The following is an 18722-nucleotide window of genomic DNA, read 5'->3' on the forward strand; positions in this document are numbered from 1 at the left end:
GAAATGGAGAAGTGGATCAGGAACATGGGCCAGGTGTCAGGTTGAATGATAATTAAGCTGGAGATAAGTGCTTAAGAGAGGTGGAAGAAGTGTCTTGTGAAATCTGTAGAATTGTGGTTCAAAGTAAATCAGGTGGAGTGGGCACCTGGAAATGGGGTTCAGTGGAGCACCAGTGGAAAAGAGAAAGACAGCAGCTCTGGGAAAGGAGTTGCTTATAATACATACCAGAAGGACTTTGGAGTTTGGCAGTGACGTAGGCATTCTATGCCTAAGTCAGGGGTTTTCAACCTTTTTTGGTTGGTGTACCCCCAGTGGCTGGTCAAGAATCAGGGAGTCCCCAGGCCAGTTGATGGCTGGGGTGGGGGGGTCCCCCAGCAGCTGATCGATGAGTGGAGAGGGGGTCCCCCATACGCGGCGGCAAAACCGGAAGTGCCGGCGATGAAACCAGAAGTGCCCCCACTTCTTCGCACCGCTGCCACATACCCCTAGGGCCTTCCTAAGTACTACCAGGGGTACACATATCCCTGGTTGACAACCCCTGGCCTAAGACATAGAAGAAAAGCTGGGTATAGGGAGAGGAGGTAGAGAAAACCGTAGAAATCTATTGACAGGAAGAACTGCAAGTTACATTGCCACAACAGCACAGGGACACAGCTGGGCACCCAAGGCACAGAGACGGCAGAGATTTCTGGTTCCTGCCAGGATTGCAGTTGCAGCAGCAGCCCCTTTTTTTGCCTCAGCCCCAATCCAGTACTCAAGGCAGTTGCCCTTTTTGCCCCACCCTATTTATGCCATTGCATTGCCAACATTTTCACATTACAGCAATAATGGCACACCATAATGAGAGAGAGAATTTTCTAACCTAGCCAGTGATTCCACAATTATCTCTATTCCAGACAGCTTGTAAGCACATATTTAAACACTTTCCTAAAGGAGGACAGATTTAAGCTTATACATAAGTGTTTTGTGGGATCAGAGCTTTAAGCCTTTCAGAATAAATTTTTGTTTCATTTATGAAGTTATCTTTTATTGTCAGTTTTTATAACTGTCTTACTATAATAAAAGTATATTGCTTTACAAAGCATTTAACAAGGATTGGAAATATTTTCCCTCCTCTTTTTTAGGTGAGAAAGATTGAGCCACAGAAAGACTGAGACCTGAAGAAGAGTACTGTGATACCCCAAACCTTGTTTAAGTCTATTCTAACCATGTAATTCACTCAATAAAAGATATCATCCACAACAATTCTGAGCCACAGCAAATGACTTGCTGAAGGTTGCATAAAGAGTTAATGGTAAAATTAGGATTAGAATGCCTTTCTGCCTGTGATTCAAGGGAACTAACTTCTAAATTAGATAGTGTAATCTAGCAGTTAGCCCATATAGTTCACGGGATTAATAATGGGATACAGATGCAACCTTTTGCTTTAGTCAGTGGCTTAAATCTGACCTACCTTGATAGTGAAGGAAAGTTGTTACCATCTGACAGCTCTTCAGTGGCCTCTGTGAAATGAGTTGTTGGTATCAGTCCAGTTCCTAATGAATAGGTCTCCTCTTCACAAAATCACCTCCATTTATTGGTACCTTTGTTGGCAGCCTCAACAAAGAAACCTAGAATTGAATGGATGTGGAAAATGACCTATCTTTTTGGGTCAGCTTTAAGATGAATTGGTTGGGCAGTGTTGGAAGATTTAATCATCATCCACTGCCATCAATTTGGCATTTTTATGAGCTCTAAATTGTTTCTAAAAAAAATTAAACATTTCTTTTTCCAAACCTTCCAGCATCCCTGTACCATCATAGCAATATAACAGATTCCTGTGAAAGGCACCTTTGAAAAGTTTAAGATAGATAGATCGGATAGATCACATACTGAATACTGAGGATTGGTGACCACCTGGGAGCGGTGATAGCCAGTGACACAGAGTGGGTCATTAGTCCTCAGGAAAACCCCCATGATGAGATGGTTATTTTTATCATGAGATGAAGGTAGAGAAAAAGTTATAAAGAAACTTTTTTTCTATTTGTGATGTGTTTTATTTCAAATATTAGGGCACAGAATGCATATGGTATCATTTAATTAATGATGAAACAAGCTACATTATGTGTCCCTTCATGGGAGTCTAGAGAAGAGGCTCACTAGTCAAAAGGAGATCTCCTCATTAGACTATGAGACTGATATTAATAGCTTATTAGCACAACAAAAACATTCTTCAGAGAGTTATCAGGTAATGATGGACAAGTGCATCTGTGGTACCACAACAGATGTTAGGTGAAAGTCATGTTATTTGTGTTGGAGGTAGAAAGTGAAAACATTATTTCTAGGCATTGGGAGTCCATTGGCAAGTTATCTGGTCAGTAGGATAGTCAGTCATTGAGGCCAAATACAGAAAGAAGTAATGTTTCAGAGAATCATAGAGAAATAAGGCTGGAAGGGACTTCCAGAGGTTATCTAGTCCAGGCTCCTAACTAAGGCAGAATCATCCCTATTCAAGCCATTTTATATTATCCTTAATCAACTCTAAATAAGAGTACCATCAATTCTAACACAACACAGACTTAACACCTAAACTGCCACAGGTAAAGCAGGGTAACCATGGCAGCCAATGTACTGCTTCTGTGAAATGTGGTTAATACACACTCAAGAGATGCCAGGTAGATGGCCATGCCCTCTGCTACAGAGGAAGACAAAAAACCCCACAGTCCATATCAGTCTGACTATGGTATAAAATTCCTGACCCCCTATATGGTGAGTGGCCTGACCCTGAGTGGAGTGGCAAGACCCTCGAGCCAGGTATCTGTGGCTTTGCTCCCAGCAGGAGTTTTGGCACACACCAATCAAAGTTCCCAGGCCTGGCTGTAGCTAAAACCCAATGTCTCTGAGAAAGGCTTAATAACACTCTGAAACATCTAGGAGAAAGAGCGGGTAGGGGCAACCAGAAGAGCCCAGAAGCATGGGATATACCCATATTAGAACACTGGCATAGCTATGCCTAGATCATCCGCAACCAGTGGCTGTCCAGCCACTTCTTGAACACCTCCAGTGATGGAGAATCCAGAACTTCCCTAGGCAGTCTATTCCACTATTCTAACAGTGAAGAAGTTTTTCTGGATATCCAATCTAAACTTCGTTTGCTACAACTTTAAGCCATTGGTCTACATTCTCCTCTACAGCAGGAGAGAAAAGGTACTTTCCCCCTTCTTTATGGCAGCCCTTCAAGTATTTGAAGACTACTATCATGTCCTCTCTTAAGCACCTTTTTTGTAAACTGAACATGCCTAGCTCCTTCAGCCTCCCCTCATATGACTTGCTTTCCAAGCCCTTGCTCATTTTTGTTGCCCACCTTGGGACCCTGTCTAACTTCTCCACATCCTTTTTAAAATGTGCAACCTAGAACTGCACTCAGTACTCCAGATGAGTCCTAACTAGTGCTGACTAGAGATGCATTATTACCTCCCATATCTTGCACCTAAATGCTTTTGTCGATGCATTCCAAAACTACATTTATCTTTTATGTGGCTGCATCACACTGCAGACTCATATTGAGCGTGTGGTCTATGAAGACTTCCAAATCCTTCTCCATAGTGCTGCCATCTAGCCAGGTGTCATCCATTTTATATTTGTCTTTTTGATTATTCCTCCCAGGGTGTAGCACCTTGCATATGTCCACATCGAACTTCATCCTGTTATCTCTAGCCTGCCTTTCCAATCAAGATCCTTCTGAATTGAGCTTGTATCCTCTAACATGTTCACAATCCTTCCCAGTTTCCTGTCATCTGCAAACTTGCTCAAGAAGTTTTCTATGTCAGTATCCATATCATTAATAAACATGTTGAACAGCACCAGGCTCAGGACAGACTCTCTCAAAAACTCCTGCTATTCTGACATGGTTGATAAGAGCTCTCCATTTGGTTGATAGGATGATTGATTCATCTTCATCCCAAATCAGTATACTGCCCCTTCTTTGCCAGGTGTGGCTTATTCTTTATCTTTACTGTCCTGATTTTGCCTAGCTATTTTCTGCTAGGCTTGCTGAGTGACCATTCTTCCATTGCATATATGCTTTCCTTTTGCATTTGAAGTATTTTAGAAGCTCTTTGTGCAGCTACATTCATCTCTTCCATTCTTCTTATGCTTCTATCATGTCAGGACAGTTTCTTGTTGGGCTTCCAGTACTGTGCCCATTAGAATCTCCCAGCCCTTCTGGGTGCCTTCATCCTTCAATCTGTCCTCCCATGACACCATATCTATTAACTCCTTGATCATATCATGATCGTTTCCTTCCAAGTTACCCATCATCTTTACATCCTCCACCAGTTGGTGAAGGATGTAATTGGTAAGGACAAGATCCAAGATAGATGATCACCTAGTTGTATCCTCCACTTTCTAGAATAGAAAGTTGTCCTCCACACAAGCTAGGAACTGGCTTGAAATTTTATGTTTGGCTGCATTGTTTTTTCCAGCAGATATCTCAAAAATTGCAGTCTCTCATCAGTACCATCCCATAGCTTTTGAATAGACTTGTCACCTGCTTGAAATATGCCTCATCCATCTCCTCTTCCTGATCTGATGGCCTATAATAAATCCCTACCATTATATTGGAGTAGCATCTTTCACCTTTTATCTTCACCCAAATGCATTCTGCTTTGCTGTCTTCTTCCTCCTGAACCAGGGAACAAGTGTATGTGTTTTTGACATGCAAGGCAGCACCACCATCTTTCCTCCCAACACTGTTCTTCTGAAACAGAGTGTAACCCTCAATATTGACATTCCAGTCGTAAGAGCTGTCCCACTAGGTCTCTGTAATGCCAATCAGATCCTAGTTATTTTCACAAGCTGCTACTTCTAGCTTTTTTCGTTTATTCCTCATGCTTCTTGCATTTGTGTATATGCATTGGATGTATTTTGCATTGTGACCTACTTGCTCCCCTTGCATACCACTTGTTGTAGTCCTGTCTCTTTCTGGCCCTTTCCCAGAGTTAAGTTCCTTCTTCAAGTCCTTCCCTTCTGGACTATGTGCTCTGTTGCTGAAGGGTTTTGATCCCACTTCCCCATGGGACAGGGGTGGGCAAAATTCAGCTTGCAGGCTGGAAACGAGGTGCCCACGTGTACAACACCCCCCCCCATAACATACCCTATTAGGCCTTGCTTCCACCCTCTTGGGCAGAAGGGCTCTGCCGAGCCAACAGCTTCCAGGTGGGGCTCCTGCTGCAGCTGGAACCTGCTTACTTGGGGCAGCAGGTAGGGAAGCAGCGGGGCTGGTGGAGGTGGTGGAGTTGCAGCTGGACGGAAGTGGGGACGCAGCATGGAGCCTGTGCCCAGAGGAGCAGTGGGAGCATGGAGCTCAGCTGGGCAGGGTGTGGGTGGGGGGGGTGTAGGGACCCCCTACATGCTCCCCCCATGGAGTGCAGCCCCTGCTGCTGGCAACAGCAGCAGGTGGAGAGGTCAGAGTCCTTGTGCCTGGAACTCGCACTTGGTGTGGCACGGCTCTGGCCAGCGCTGCATGGGGGGAGGGAGTGGAGTCTGCCCTATCATTGGGCTCTGGACTGCACGCTTGCAGCTTCACACTTGCAGTGGGGAAGCCCTGCACAGTACTCCGCAGGGAAGCAGGGGGTGAGGCTCCCTCCACTCCTGGCAGAGTGCAGGGACCTGGGCAGCAAAGTGCAGGGGAAGCAACAGGTTCCAGTGCAGGACTTCCCCTGCTGTGAGTGCTGGAGCTGCAGGACCACAGTGCGGAGCCCTGGCAATATGGCAGGTTCCATTCCCTCCCCCTGTGCAGCGCTGGCCGGAGCTGCACCTGAGCCAGGCATGAGCACCCTGACTTCCCCACCTGCTACAGCTGCCAGGCAGCAGGGGCTGCATGCCATGGAGGGAGTGTGTGGAGGTCCCTACACCCCACACCCTCACATCCACACCCTGCTCCCACAACCCCCATCAACATATACATACACCCCAACATACCCTGTGCCCCCCTACACAGCCACACCCTCTCAAAACCCCCCACACACTCCCACACCCCACACACACACACACACAATATAAGAATGACCCTTTATTTTTGAGTTATTATGCAATCCCTTCTATATACAGTACAGAATCAGAAGTCATGACAAATATTTTTTGTAACAAAATTGAAATATAGTAGGTGTTTGACTTCTAATGTATGATTTGGGGTTTCTTTGGTTCTAAGATGACAACCCCCCCTCCCAAAAAGAGTATTTGGGGGGGGGGAGCAGCAAGGGGAGGGACTTCTGGTGGCAAAGGTCAGGGGTTAGAGGACAGGACTTCTGATCCCAATGTGACAACCAGGGGACAGGGCAACTGTCAAGGGGTGGGGCTATGTATGCGGCACCTGATAGCTCGCCAAAACTTGTTAAGCAGCCCTCTGCCTGAAATAATTGCCTGCCTCTGCTGATAGCCCTCTTTACCAGGTTGGCCAGACAGTGCCTGAAGATGCTCTCCTCTGTTTTGCAGCAGGAGCAGCACTGTTTTAAATTTATTTACAAAGACATGTAGAAATGTGAGGATGCAGGGGTAACAGTAAGCACTATTTATGGAGCTATAGGGATGTTAGCAGCAGCCTGCAGTGAAGTATGAAGCACAAGTATTGCCACCTCAAGGGGAGAGAGATTTACATAGTATACTATGAGCTCAGCGCTTGTAAGATGTCTACTACTAGACTTCCAGGGATTTTAGTGGCTGCCTGTTTGGAACAGCAGGATGCAGGCATGACATTATTAAGTGTTTGCGTATAGCCTGCTTGAGTTTCCCTCATTCCCAGAGTAGAAGCAGGTGCATAGTTACGTTTTCATTCAGTGATAAATGATTCAGTTAGCTAACATTGGGCATTTCTAAAGAATTAGCACATTATTGTATACAGTGGTGGCCTTAGGGTTGCTGGAGCCCTGGACAAGAGAGTCCTTTGTGGCCCCTTAGAGATTTAATTTTGATGACCTATAAGCAAGTTGGACATTTTCGATTTCAATTTCACTTTGCCTTGTCCGTGAAACTTCAGTGAAAGTATCTTAATACAATATTGATACTACAAATATTCAGTGTAATTAATGTTTATTTTTATAAAGTGTGGGGCCCTGGGCGGTTGCCTGATTGTCCTCCCCTAAGTCTGGTACTGTTGTATAACTAGATAGCAAGACCTGCAACAGGGTTTCATTTATTTATGATTTTTTTAAATCATCCCAATTGCCAGTTTTTCACCTAAATAAATATAAAAAGGGGGGACTTGTATTTAAACATCATGGTGTCTGTATGAGTTACTTATATCCATAGTCAGGGATTAAATAAATTGGCTGATTTTTAGGTGCAATCATCGTCCACTTCCTCTCACTAACTTAAATATTCTTAAATAACTTCTACTCTAAATGTATTTCTGAATGCTGAGCATGTTGCCTTTTATGTACTGTCTAGTCCATCAAATAATACTTGGTGTACATGCAAAACTAAAGGCCTTGGACACGCATTACTTTCGTAGTCCTATATATGCCCATATAGTGCTACTGAAAGCAAATATGCATGCATTCAGTCTGTAGTGCTACAAAGATGGCAGATCCACCCCCAAAAAGTTTCCATTTCAAATAGGAGCATCTTTGTAGGAGAAGGATGGACAATGGCTGGATCTGTGAAAGCCCATGGGGAATAGAGCTGCAGGCTGTTAGAGTCACTGTTGCCCCAATCCACTAAACATCTCTCCTGGAGCAGTGGCTGTCAAAGACAGCCTGTCTTTCCATGCCAGGAACTGGTAGAGGCTGTTGAGCGCACCCCCTGGCCATCTGCAGGTGTGGTGAGGGCAAGGAGAGCATGCCCCATCCCCTGAATGGGCAGCTGAGAACTGTCTCTTTGCCACCACTGCCTCCAGGTGTTGCCCATGGCAATATGATCTGGAGACAACCTCTCTGTTATTGGGGCTGAGGGAAACAAGAGGAGCTTCTATCACCCCTAGCTGGAAACTGCACCTTTGAGGTGGCTATGCATCTCGAGCTGCCAGCTGCATGAAGTGCATCCAAGGGCAGAATGTTGCTGCAAGAGAGGTGTTACAAACAATAGGTGTTGCCACCAAGTTAACCTATCCCTGCACAGTCACCACAGTTTTATACTGTGAGTGAAGATCAAAAGCCCTGAATTTGGCAATTGTATCAGCGATAGGGAAGGCCTAAGCTAGATGTTAGCACACCCTGTCTCCACTCTACTTCACAAGGCTCAAACCTCCCTCTATTCTAGTGCCTCCCTGGGCTGTGTGTCCAGGGCTCACATGCCACACACAGCAGCTGCCCATGCCACGTGAAACACATGCACTGTGGGTTCACCATGGAGAATTAAAACTAACCCCACCATAGTGAGTAAGCATGTACATGTGCTAAGTGGGTTTTAACTTTTGGGTGCTATAAAAGCAGAACCTTAAAAAGCTCACACAAAAACAAATATTTACTATTCAGATTCTGAGGAGAGTTTTACTTTTTAGGTTTCAGTTTTTATCATACAAACTTCAGAAAATCCAGAAGCTTTGGTCAAATTTTTCAAAAACTGGATACCTAAATTCATGAGTGACTAGTGCCTCCTGAATCTAGGGGGGCACCCACAGAAGCCACTGACAGCAGTGGCCCTGTTAGGGGGGGCACCAGCCCTACTAACAGCATCAGTGTCGGCCATCGGGGGGGCACCGGCCCTGTCAGGAGGGGTATGTGTACCCCTGTGGCCCTCCTACCAGTCGCCTATGCCTAAATTAGAAGTTTAAATCCCCATTAAGTCAGCAGATGAAAATGGTACCGGTAATGGTACAGGTCATTTTCTTAGGTACTGAGCTAATTAATGGCTCTGCTCCTATTGACTATGGCATGAGTTGTTAATGCTCAGAACCTATGTTTGGCCAACAGTTAAAAGGCCCCATGTTGAGGAAGAGTCAAAGCGTGTATAAGGAGCTTTACTCATGGAGAATTAAACTGCAGAGATTGCTAAACACCTGGAAGAGCTAATAGCCAAAAGAGTAATGTGACCTTGCAAAGCCACACTTATTACTAAGGGATCTACTTAACTTGTGGTGAGACAATGCAATTTTCATGGCTTGGTCATGACATAAAGAACCAATTTTGCAGGCATTTCCCGGTGGCCCTGCCCCTCACTGCTGCTTGGTGGAGGGCACTTTTAACTTTTTAAAAAATGGTGCTGAAACATTTTTACTTCATTGACTGACACCTTCACTTAGTCTACATCACTAGCAGATGGTAACTCTCAATCATGTAATCTATAGCTGCAGTGATTACGCGCTTTTTTTAGGTTGATTTTGCAGGTAATTGCAGCCAATGCAGCATTTCCTGGTGATCATGGACAAAGTTGTTTTCCTTGGTTTCTGTGAAAACTGCAAAACCACAAATTAAGTAGACCCCTACTTATTAGTACAGACTACATGCCAAAGTAGCACGCATGCCATGATGCTTCCTGAATGTAGGGCTTTGCTTCTGCAGATCTGCACATTTCACTTACTTTGGGCATGTGAAGACAAAACAGAGGCCCTAAATTGAAGTGGTGGGTTTTAAAAAACACTGCTTCAATTTAGGGCTGATTAAACCCCCGTGTTGTGCACACACCCTGCTGACTTACCTGTCTCTCCGGTGGGGAGGGAAGGGCGAGTTGCTGGCGGGTGAAGTGGTCCTGCAGCCCCCCGCCTCGATGGCACCCACCTGCAGGCACCCAGCTTGGGTGGTCCCAGAGGGCACCACAGCCATGGAGGGAAGCACTGGATCCCCATGCAGCTCAGGCAAGCAGGCAGGCTCCACTGGGGGGGAGGGGAGGGTAGATCAGGCTCACCACTTTTCTTGGGTGGAGCCTGCTTTCCCAGGCTGCTGGTAGGCTGCCTGCAGGGCTTCCTACAGAGCCACAGAGCTGCATGGAGCCTGGTGCTTCGCTCCATGGCTGTAGGGACAACAAACTAAACCTCCTTGAAAGAGTTTTAGTTTGCTGCGCCCCAAATCATTTAAGGCATTTTACGCCACTGAATTTCCTACAGCGGCAGGAATTAATGTGCTGTTGAGGCATGTAAACACCAACACCATTAAAGAGGTGCAAAAGCTTTTAGGCCACTTTAAAGTGTCATGCACACATGCCTCTCGTTTTGTCTACACATGGCCTCTGTGGCAGACAGTCCCTCCGGCTTCTGCCTACGGCCTCCTTTACCTGAGTTCAAGCCTTCTAGGTGCTGAACACTCTTGTTCTAATCCAGCAAAGCACTTAATCATTTTCTTAACTTTGAGCTTTACCCATGTAAACAATGCTGTTGAAGTCAATGGAACAAGTTATGTCTAAAGATAGGCATGTACTTAAATGCTTTGTGCAATGGGGCCAGTGTACTAAAAACCTTGCAGAATCAACCCCTGTTCCTCCACCAGCTGTTTTATTTAACTTGTCAATGGGCTGGCCGTGGTGGCTGGGGTGCCTCAGGATTTGGCCTTACATTAAGACATTAAACAACATAATGTAGGCAACACCACTTTTCAAGGGGTTAACAGTGCAATTTATATCCCAGCTTTAGTGTGCCTATGAAGATTTACATAACAAAATATTTTTTCCAAACAATCATAGACTGATATATTGTGGTGTCCTGTCTCTTGGCATGTTGGCATCCTTGACCGACGGGGAACCACACTTTTATTTGGGGCATTTTTTTAAGGTAAAAAAACAACCAACCAACTTTCTGGCTAAGCTGGACTGATTGTGTTTTACTTATGTTGTTTTATAAACTCAGGTCTTGTGGATCTGATTCCACAGTTTACTTGGCCTATTTGACTGATTGTACTCATAGTAGTTTCTAGCACTTGCACCATTTCAAAGGTTAAGCTCAAGGGAAGAAACTAATGCACAGAGTGACTAGTAAGTTAACCTTTCAATATTAATATACCTTTATTTACAAAGAAGTCTTAGTTAAATGAAAGTTGTTAATATTGCATAAGTCAAGCACTCAAGTTAGAAAATACCAGAATTAAAATTGTCTCTGTATGTGCATTTTGATAATCTTTAATTGTGTCCAGTGGGCAGTATGGATAGTACTAAGTAAAAAGAGCTGCTTGATATGTTTACCTTCCCACTTCATTGTGGGAAGTTATCCCTTATTTACTGCACACCATTTAAACCTGGCACAAAACACTAAATTATTAATGTCTTCATATTATTCTCATGGGGTTCATCATCGTGGTGTCCAAGTACCTCACAAACATACTTCTTTTCAAAGCTCCCCTGTAAGATAAGAGAATATTAATGCAAAGAAACTGAAGCAAGGATCTAGAATAAGGACAAAATTTGTAAAAGTGGCCCAAATTTCATGAGCCTTAGTGGCTGGGCCCGTCACTAAGGACATCTAATAGTTGTTTTTCTTTAAATATGATAAGCCTCCACAGCTTTCACTGGTTTTAGTCACAGTTGTAAGTACTCCACCCTCTCTGAAAATCAGAACCCAGCTGTGTCAAGCTAGGCATCAAGAAAATTAAGAACACACAGTTAGTGGCCACAATCTCACCATTGCATAGGAACTCTCTGGCAAAGCCCGGGATAGAGTCCATTTCTCCACGGCAGCATTCAACTGCCCTGATTACAAGACTATCTTCTCTTCCTGCAGTTCCCTACTTCATTTTCTACAGACCCTCTAAATTCTGCAGCACAAACTGAATGTTGGCATTTTTAAGCACTGATTGTTCAGCACACTGTAATAAATATATTACAAATGGAGGTTTTCTACAGCTTCTAATGAAGCTGCATCTGAACAGATTATCCAAAAGATAGAAAACTGAGGAAGAGTCTTGGACTCTAGAACTATTCTTCCTGTTACATTTCAGCTTCCTGCCCAAACCATACAGGTGCTAGAGGTCTTCTGATTTTTTTTTTTGTATGCTGGAAATAGAGGTTTTACTACTATCTTAATCCTCAGAGCTTTCTATTGTGGTAAGTGGATCTGTCGTTGCTTTAGAACTCTGTTCATATGCCTAACTAACCTATTGCAGCAAAAAATACTGAACTATTTTATTCAATTACTAAACTACATGGCAGCAAAGTCTCCACTCTTGATCACAGTTATGCCATTCAGAAGGGCTCTGACAATTCTGTGGGAAATTATATGTTTCCAATAATATTACTTTGGCTATAACCTTATTATAGACATTACTAAGTTCAAAATCAATACAAATGCAAGCGGTCCCTATAGCAAGTATAAGTAGCAGATGTTTTCCTGACCAAAAAACATTCCCACCTCTCAGGTCCAAATTAAATACAAACTAGGGACTTAATCCATCTTCCACTAAAGCTAAAGGCAAGACTTCCATTGGTTTTGATGGTTTCTGGTGACCCCATCATGCCTTGCTTAGTTTCAAGAACAAATTGGGCTTTAGCTCTCTGATTCAAAACACAAGACCCCAGTTTAGCAATTTTTAAGCACACACTTAAATCTGTTCTTAATCAGGAAACTACTTAGGCAAATATTTTTGAATCTTACATGCATGCCTTATATTGTAGACATGCTCAAGTGCCTACCCAAATGGAGAGGGATTATTGAACCAGGGATTACCATATTTACTCAAGTATAAAATGAGTCCCCCCCAATTATCATGGGGAAAAAACCCATTTTATAATCTCATACTAGGAAATCTCACTAAATATATTGTCTGTCATTAAACTGCTGCCAAAAGCAGCATGTGCTCAGCAGTGGAAACCAACTATGAAGTGGATTAAGTTCAGCCAACACTAAACATAACTATAAAACACATGGCCCACATTGGGCAAACATGCTAATGGGAACTTTTTATCCTTAAAAAAAAATGGGTGGGCAGTCCCTCCACAAGGAATAGAAACCAGGCCTGGAGGAACTGCAATACCAGGCTGGCACTGGGAGGTCCAAAGCCAGCCCTTATACTCTCCCCTTGGTGCCAAAAATGCTACATTTGATCTTATTTTAAAAAACCGAGATACTGATTGGACTACTTTTTTTTTTAATAAATTTTTCACATTCCAAGCCAAATCAGCCAAATCAAGTCCAAATCCACAAGTCAGTCCAGAACCATAAGTGGCCCTACAACCGGCAAACATCCTCCACCCATGCCAGGGGCTTCAGTTATTTCCAATATCTTTTGGCAGGCATCCTACATGCAGGCCCAAGCCCGGAGACTCAGGATTTGGATGCCCCCAAGTTTCACCTGCCCTCAGCCATATGGCTGCAGAAGCAAGTTAGGGAGGAGCCTCCCATTTCCATAAAGTGGGCTTTAAGCCCCAACACCTCAGCAGGTACTAAACCACACCAGAAGAACAGTTATCCCCAGGAACACTTAAGGAAAACTGCCTTCATGGATCCAGATACATGGTATTTCCCTGGAACCTACCACAAAGATAAATTAATATAACCCATTGAAATAAGACATATGGTAGTGCCTCTTAAGTACAGTCCCCCTCAGCACTGACTCTGCATTAAGTCACAGTGAGCCATGACAATGCATACATTTTTACTTCCTCTTCACTCCCATGGCTGAGCTGTCCCTTTCTTTTCCATTTCCAATGATCCTTGTTTCTTCACTAGCCTTAAATGCCTGGCCAATAGCCCCAAATGGGGTCCCAAACAGTTCATCCAGAATTCCTCTGTCACCACCTCTCTCAGCCTCAGGCTGGTTAAAATTATTAGTGTGGCTATGCCTTCCATGAGTTGAAGCCAGATCAGGTTGCCCTGTGCTTCATCTGCATATAAATTTTGGAAGGATCCCGGGACTTGTGACAAGAACACCCAGTTGCAGACATAACTAGGGGGCTAATTAGCATATAGATCCTTTGTGGGGAATATCTGGAGTATACACACATACTGAGTGGTGCTGAGTGTGGGGTCACCATGGCTTGAAATGCTGTTGACTCTGCTGGGGCCCAGCCCAATGAACTATGCAGTAAATCATAAACCTTTGCCTTTGCACTAATTTCATGTAGAGTTTGTGTTATATAAGGTGATGATAAAGTACTGCCCAAAAGTGTGATTATGGAGTACCTGTATTAAAACTTGCAGCAGTTTCCAAAAAAGAGTAGTATGTATCAATTCTGGATAAACCAAATCCATAGGTACTATATGCAAATTGTTACAGCCATGTTTACTTTCAAGGTTATTGTTTTCAAATTTGTTCCTCACTTCCATGTGCTCAGGGGAAGTAGGATCTGAAAGTAAGGAAAGAGGGAAGGGTCTGCCAGGGGAAAGATTTGGGAGGAAGCAGAGAGCAAAGGGGCTACATGACCACCTAAATTTATTTTCCCTGCTGTAGCAGTGGAAGGGAACACATTCAAAACAAACCTCCAATTAGATTCTATACCTGGAAAATTACAACAAATTTATACATTTTCCATATATAGAATCTAATTATTGGGGAGCTGTCTTTTAACCAGTCATCTTTTATTCAAGTAAATACGGTAAATCAACTCATAGTTTGTTCACACAGACACAGGGAAAAGTGATACCAAGCATCCTCTGCTACTGGGTAATTTACATACTGACTAGATTCAGAAACATAACTAGTTTGGAAGAAAATAACTAGCCTATGCAAAGAGAAAATAAACAGGTGTTGCCTGTAAGCCATAAAAAACTCTTTGCTTTTGATCAGAAGTGGAAAAATCTTCCCAGCAGTAGGAACAGGAATAGCAGAATGTCCCAAGCTTCATGTTCTACAGATATAAAGAGGTGGGCACCAAATTAGTGAGAGGATTGGTAGGATCATATGGTATAATATATCTGGTATAATACAGTGGACCATGGCATGGTGGCTAGTGGAAAGTATGTACAGCCCTTTCTTAGCGACCAGCCCCTGGGCTCTAACACAGCCACAGGTAGTCCACGGATTGGTCCAGACAGTGAGACACTGATAAGTAATTTACCAGTTTCCTGTTATATGTTTATTCCACCCCCACTCTAAAAATGCCAAATCTTCACTGTGAAGGTTCAGCGAACTTTAAAATGAACACCCAATTCATAAGCTCAGCTATAGACCTTGGGGAAAAAATCATTTGCATTTTGAGGGCATCTGTTTGATTCTTAACCAGTACTATTACTGAACATCCTTGATATCTCTCTTATGAAGCTCCTTGCCTTGTAAACTTAAAGTCTCTAGGGTCTCTAGTTTTACAAAAAAAACCGTTTTTGGAAAAAAAATATTATTACTAATCCTGTTGACCTTAGTGGGCCCTGCAGGTTGTTTCTGTTAGGAGGAGAAATTGATGGTGGAATCAGGTATCTTTGATGCATTCTTGTTTATTTACCAACTTCCCCCTGCCCCAACACACTATCTCCTGGTTTCCTGAACACAAAAAGAATCAAACAGCAGGAGACAGTTCTGTGCTTATGGCTCCAAGCCTTTTTTTTCAGGCCACACCTAGCCCAAAGCTTTCTCTTTTAACCTTCCCCCCACCCCCAAGGCCATGCTGCCAGGATTGCTGTGGCTAATGCTACCTTCTTTCTCAGCTTTTCTGTTCTTATTTCCTGTTTCTCTGAAACACATAGTTCCCCCAGTCAATGTCCAAGCTCCTGATTTGCTTTGTGAGCCTCCAGGAAAACTCTGAGAACCACATGGTTCAATTTCTGTTGAAACCTTGCCTCCTGCCAATGATTTGGGTGGTACTCTGATTATTTCAAGAATTCCATGATGTCTTAAAACTTCATTAAATGGAGGGTGGTGGTAATACTTTGTAGTTTTGAAGAGGTTTAGCCCTACACAGAATTTGTATTTCAAACCGTAAAAATTGTTTCTACTGCTAAAATATATCCTTACAACAAAAAACAGCAGTTTATCAAATGTTTGTGTAAACCAGACTGGTTCACCTGACAGGTTTCTCCATTTCTGTTATATTTTTCTGTACTGGTGCCTGAGGACATTGACATCTGGACAATCAATGACGGATATACATGCACATGCATGTACACATGCGCGCGCACGTGCACACACACACACACGCAGACTCTAGAGCACAGACCAGGAAGAGCTGCTGAAAGGGTTTAAAAGTTTGTGTGGAATAAAGCACAAAGTCCCAGTTGAAAGGGCCAGGAGTGAAAGCTGAGCTCCCAAATGAATAAGACTAAAAAAGATAACACCCCGAGGCATCTGTATGTCTCAGCATTTAAATTATATCCCTTGAAATGTCAGTTTGGACTTTGTGCCAAGAAACTGTTGAAGAGCTTTTTCATGAATATACCCAATAGAAGACCAATCTGTTGAAATGAAAGGTGTCTCTAATCATCTGGTATAAACATAACATGTTTTTATTTTATTATGTAACCTTGAATTATCTTGGTCTTTTAATGAGGATTTTGAATTGTTGCTGATGCTTTGTAATTTCATAGAATTATATTGTCTCTCTGTTTGTTCTATGAGGGAAAGTGCTCTGAAGCTTTACTTTTCATTTATTTAAATGGATTAATTGATTTCAGCAGGTTTCTTTAAAAACAGTTCTGTTTTAAAGGATATATCTTGTTTATACAGCTATTCCACTCAAATAAATAGTGGTGACTACATTATTTGTCTGCAGGAATGAAAAATGTTTTTGTAGATTTCAGTTTCTAAGTAATTTGACAGTTCCTGTATTTTTTTCCCTTCATAAATTATAGGCTGTATTTTTCCTTTTTAGGATTAGTGATTACATGGATCTGACCCCTGTAGATATCGTAGGGAAGAGATGTTACCACTTCATTCATGCTGAAGATGTGGAAGGGATCAGGCATAGTCACTTAGACTGTAAGTACCTCAGTTTTGTCAAAATAAGCTAGGAGAGCACCTGATTGCTGCTGAACTATTATTTACATTTCATGATTGTGGATCTTGATCATCCATCTGCCTTTTGTTTTAGTTTAGTGGAAGGTGGTTCAAATTTGTAATTTTTTTTGTATTGCATATTTTCAAGTCCTTTGATAGGTATATAAGATTGTTCATATATGTGTGAATGTGAAATTCAATTTGTATTCCAGTGGTCTCTAATAATTGTCCAGTTACTTGTGCTGTCCATTATTTTACTTCTTCAAAGAGGCATTGCTCAGATATGTAACTCGCTCTCTAGCATAGAAATGAACTCATAGCCTAGTTTTAATTTCTGATGACTTGTGATGTGGAGGCCAACCGAAGTATATTTGGTAGCCTAGAAGTAGGGTAGTAGGAAAATGAATCTTGAATGTAGCAATGATTTAACCCTATAGTATATTATCCTCTCTCTACTGTTATGGGTCCTTTCCCTGTAGCATCCAGAAATGCCTAGTATTTGCAGTTCTCCAGTGTCCATTCAGACTAAGATAGTTAGGAGTGGTACAGACCTATAACAAGAGACAACAATCACTCTTAAAATTCATGTGTTTGTCCATATTGGTGCAACTCAGCCCCCAAATTTTTTAGATCAGATTCTTTCCATTTGCATCTTAGTTCTTTCATTAAAATCTTTGTACTGTTTTCATAAAAAGCTGCAGGGCCTTTTTGCCACAATGGTGATGGTCTTTCATATGCTTTTATGGGTACCATATCTAAGAAAGCCTGCATTGAATACTGCTAGAATTTTACTTATAGAGGAATTAACCACAGAGCTGTTTACCCTGGACTGTACTTGCATAATACTTCACAACTGAGAGTAGTAGAGGCCCTAAATTTATGATGAGAAAAAGAAAAACAGAGTATAATTGAAGAAAGCCTATGTTAGAAGGCCAAACAAATCTGCAGTCCAGTAGCACCAACAGAACAAACTAATTTAACCCAGTGTTGTAACTAGGACAGGACAACTGAGGCAGTTGCCCTGGTCTCTGATATGGGGAGGGGTGGCCAAAAAAGAGGGCTGCTCTCACGGGATCATGGCCAGTGGCAATACCAACCTGAAGTTACTGCTGCCCCTCTCTGTGGCAGCTGCCCAGAGCACTTGGCTGCATCGTTAAACCTCAGATTCAGCCTGCAAGGGGAGACAGTGAAAACCGTGTGTTTTCATATTGAAATAAAAACAAAGTAAAGCTGGTTCCTGGATGACTGTAGTTTCAAAACTGGAATGAAGTGACCGTATTTTTGCAAATATTTAGCAACCATCTTTGCTGTTGGCAGCAGACAAAGACTTCAGCTCTGGAAACTCTTTAAAGGATATAACCTGTGAAATCTGTAGGAACTAAAATATATGCAACTAAAAGGGGGATAAAAAGCAGAAAGTTAAATAACATTCTGTAAGAACATTACAACAACAGCAACCAAAAGCAGCATGGCATTTACATCACTTGCATTCCTGACATTTAATATCTAGGATATGATTGCTCAGAAATGAACAAGCAGATTCAGAAATATACTTGGTATATTTGACATTGGAAATGAGATCTGACAAGTTTCAGTTCTGCTGCACTATCTGGATGAGGAAATAAAATAATATTTATGACTCAGAATGTTCACACATGGCAAGGATGAAGATCCCATTTGAAAGAGACCATAATCTTCTGACTGACCATTTCTCCCTGAGATAGAATATAGTTTATAAAACATCAAGCAAGTGGGACAAGAACCAAGTGAGGCAGTGTGAAAAGTAGCAAGATTGTAACAGGGGCTGGGGCCATTTTAAGAGGGGAGAGAAACTGGCTGTTGCAGCAGTGGAGAGCAGGCTGGTCATCAAGCCCAAGTGGAAGCCCCATGTGTGGCTGGGGAGCCACATGGCAGGAAGGGGCACATAAACACAGTGCCTAAGCCCAAGCCCTGCATGCTTCA

At 42.7% G+C, this 18722-nt stretch overlaps 1 protein-coding gene across 7 annotated transcripts in view; it reads left to right on the top strand.

Moving 5' to 3' along the window:
- Positions 1-18722, top strand: part of NPAS3 (neuronal PAS domain protein 3) — an 874684-nt gene that overhangs the window by 821727 nt on the left and 34235 nt on the right. For all 7 annotated transcript variants that reach the window (XM_059723041.1, XM_059723042.1, XM_059723043.1 and 4 more), the window contains one exon: positions 16636-16742. In XM_059723041.1, the coding sequence (XP_059579024.1) occupies positions 16636-16742 (107 nt within the window). The remainder of the gene's footprint in view (positions 1-16635; positions 16743-18722) is intronic.

Source organism: Alligator mississippiensis, chromosome 2 (genome assembly GCF_030867095.1).
Source record: "Alligator mississippiensis isolate rAllMis1 chromosome 2, rAllMis1, whole genome shotgun sequence".
In the NCBI taxonomy this organism is placed as follows: domain Eukaryota; kingdom Metazoa; phylum Chordata; order Crocodylia; family Alligatoridae; genus Alligator; species Alligator mississippiensis.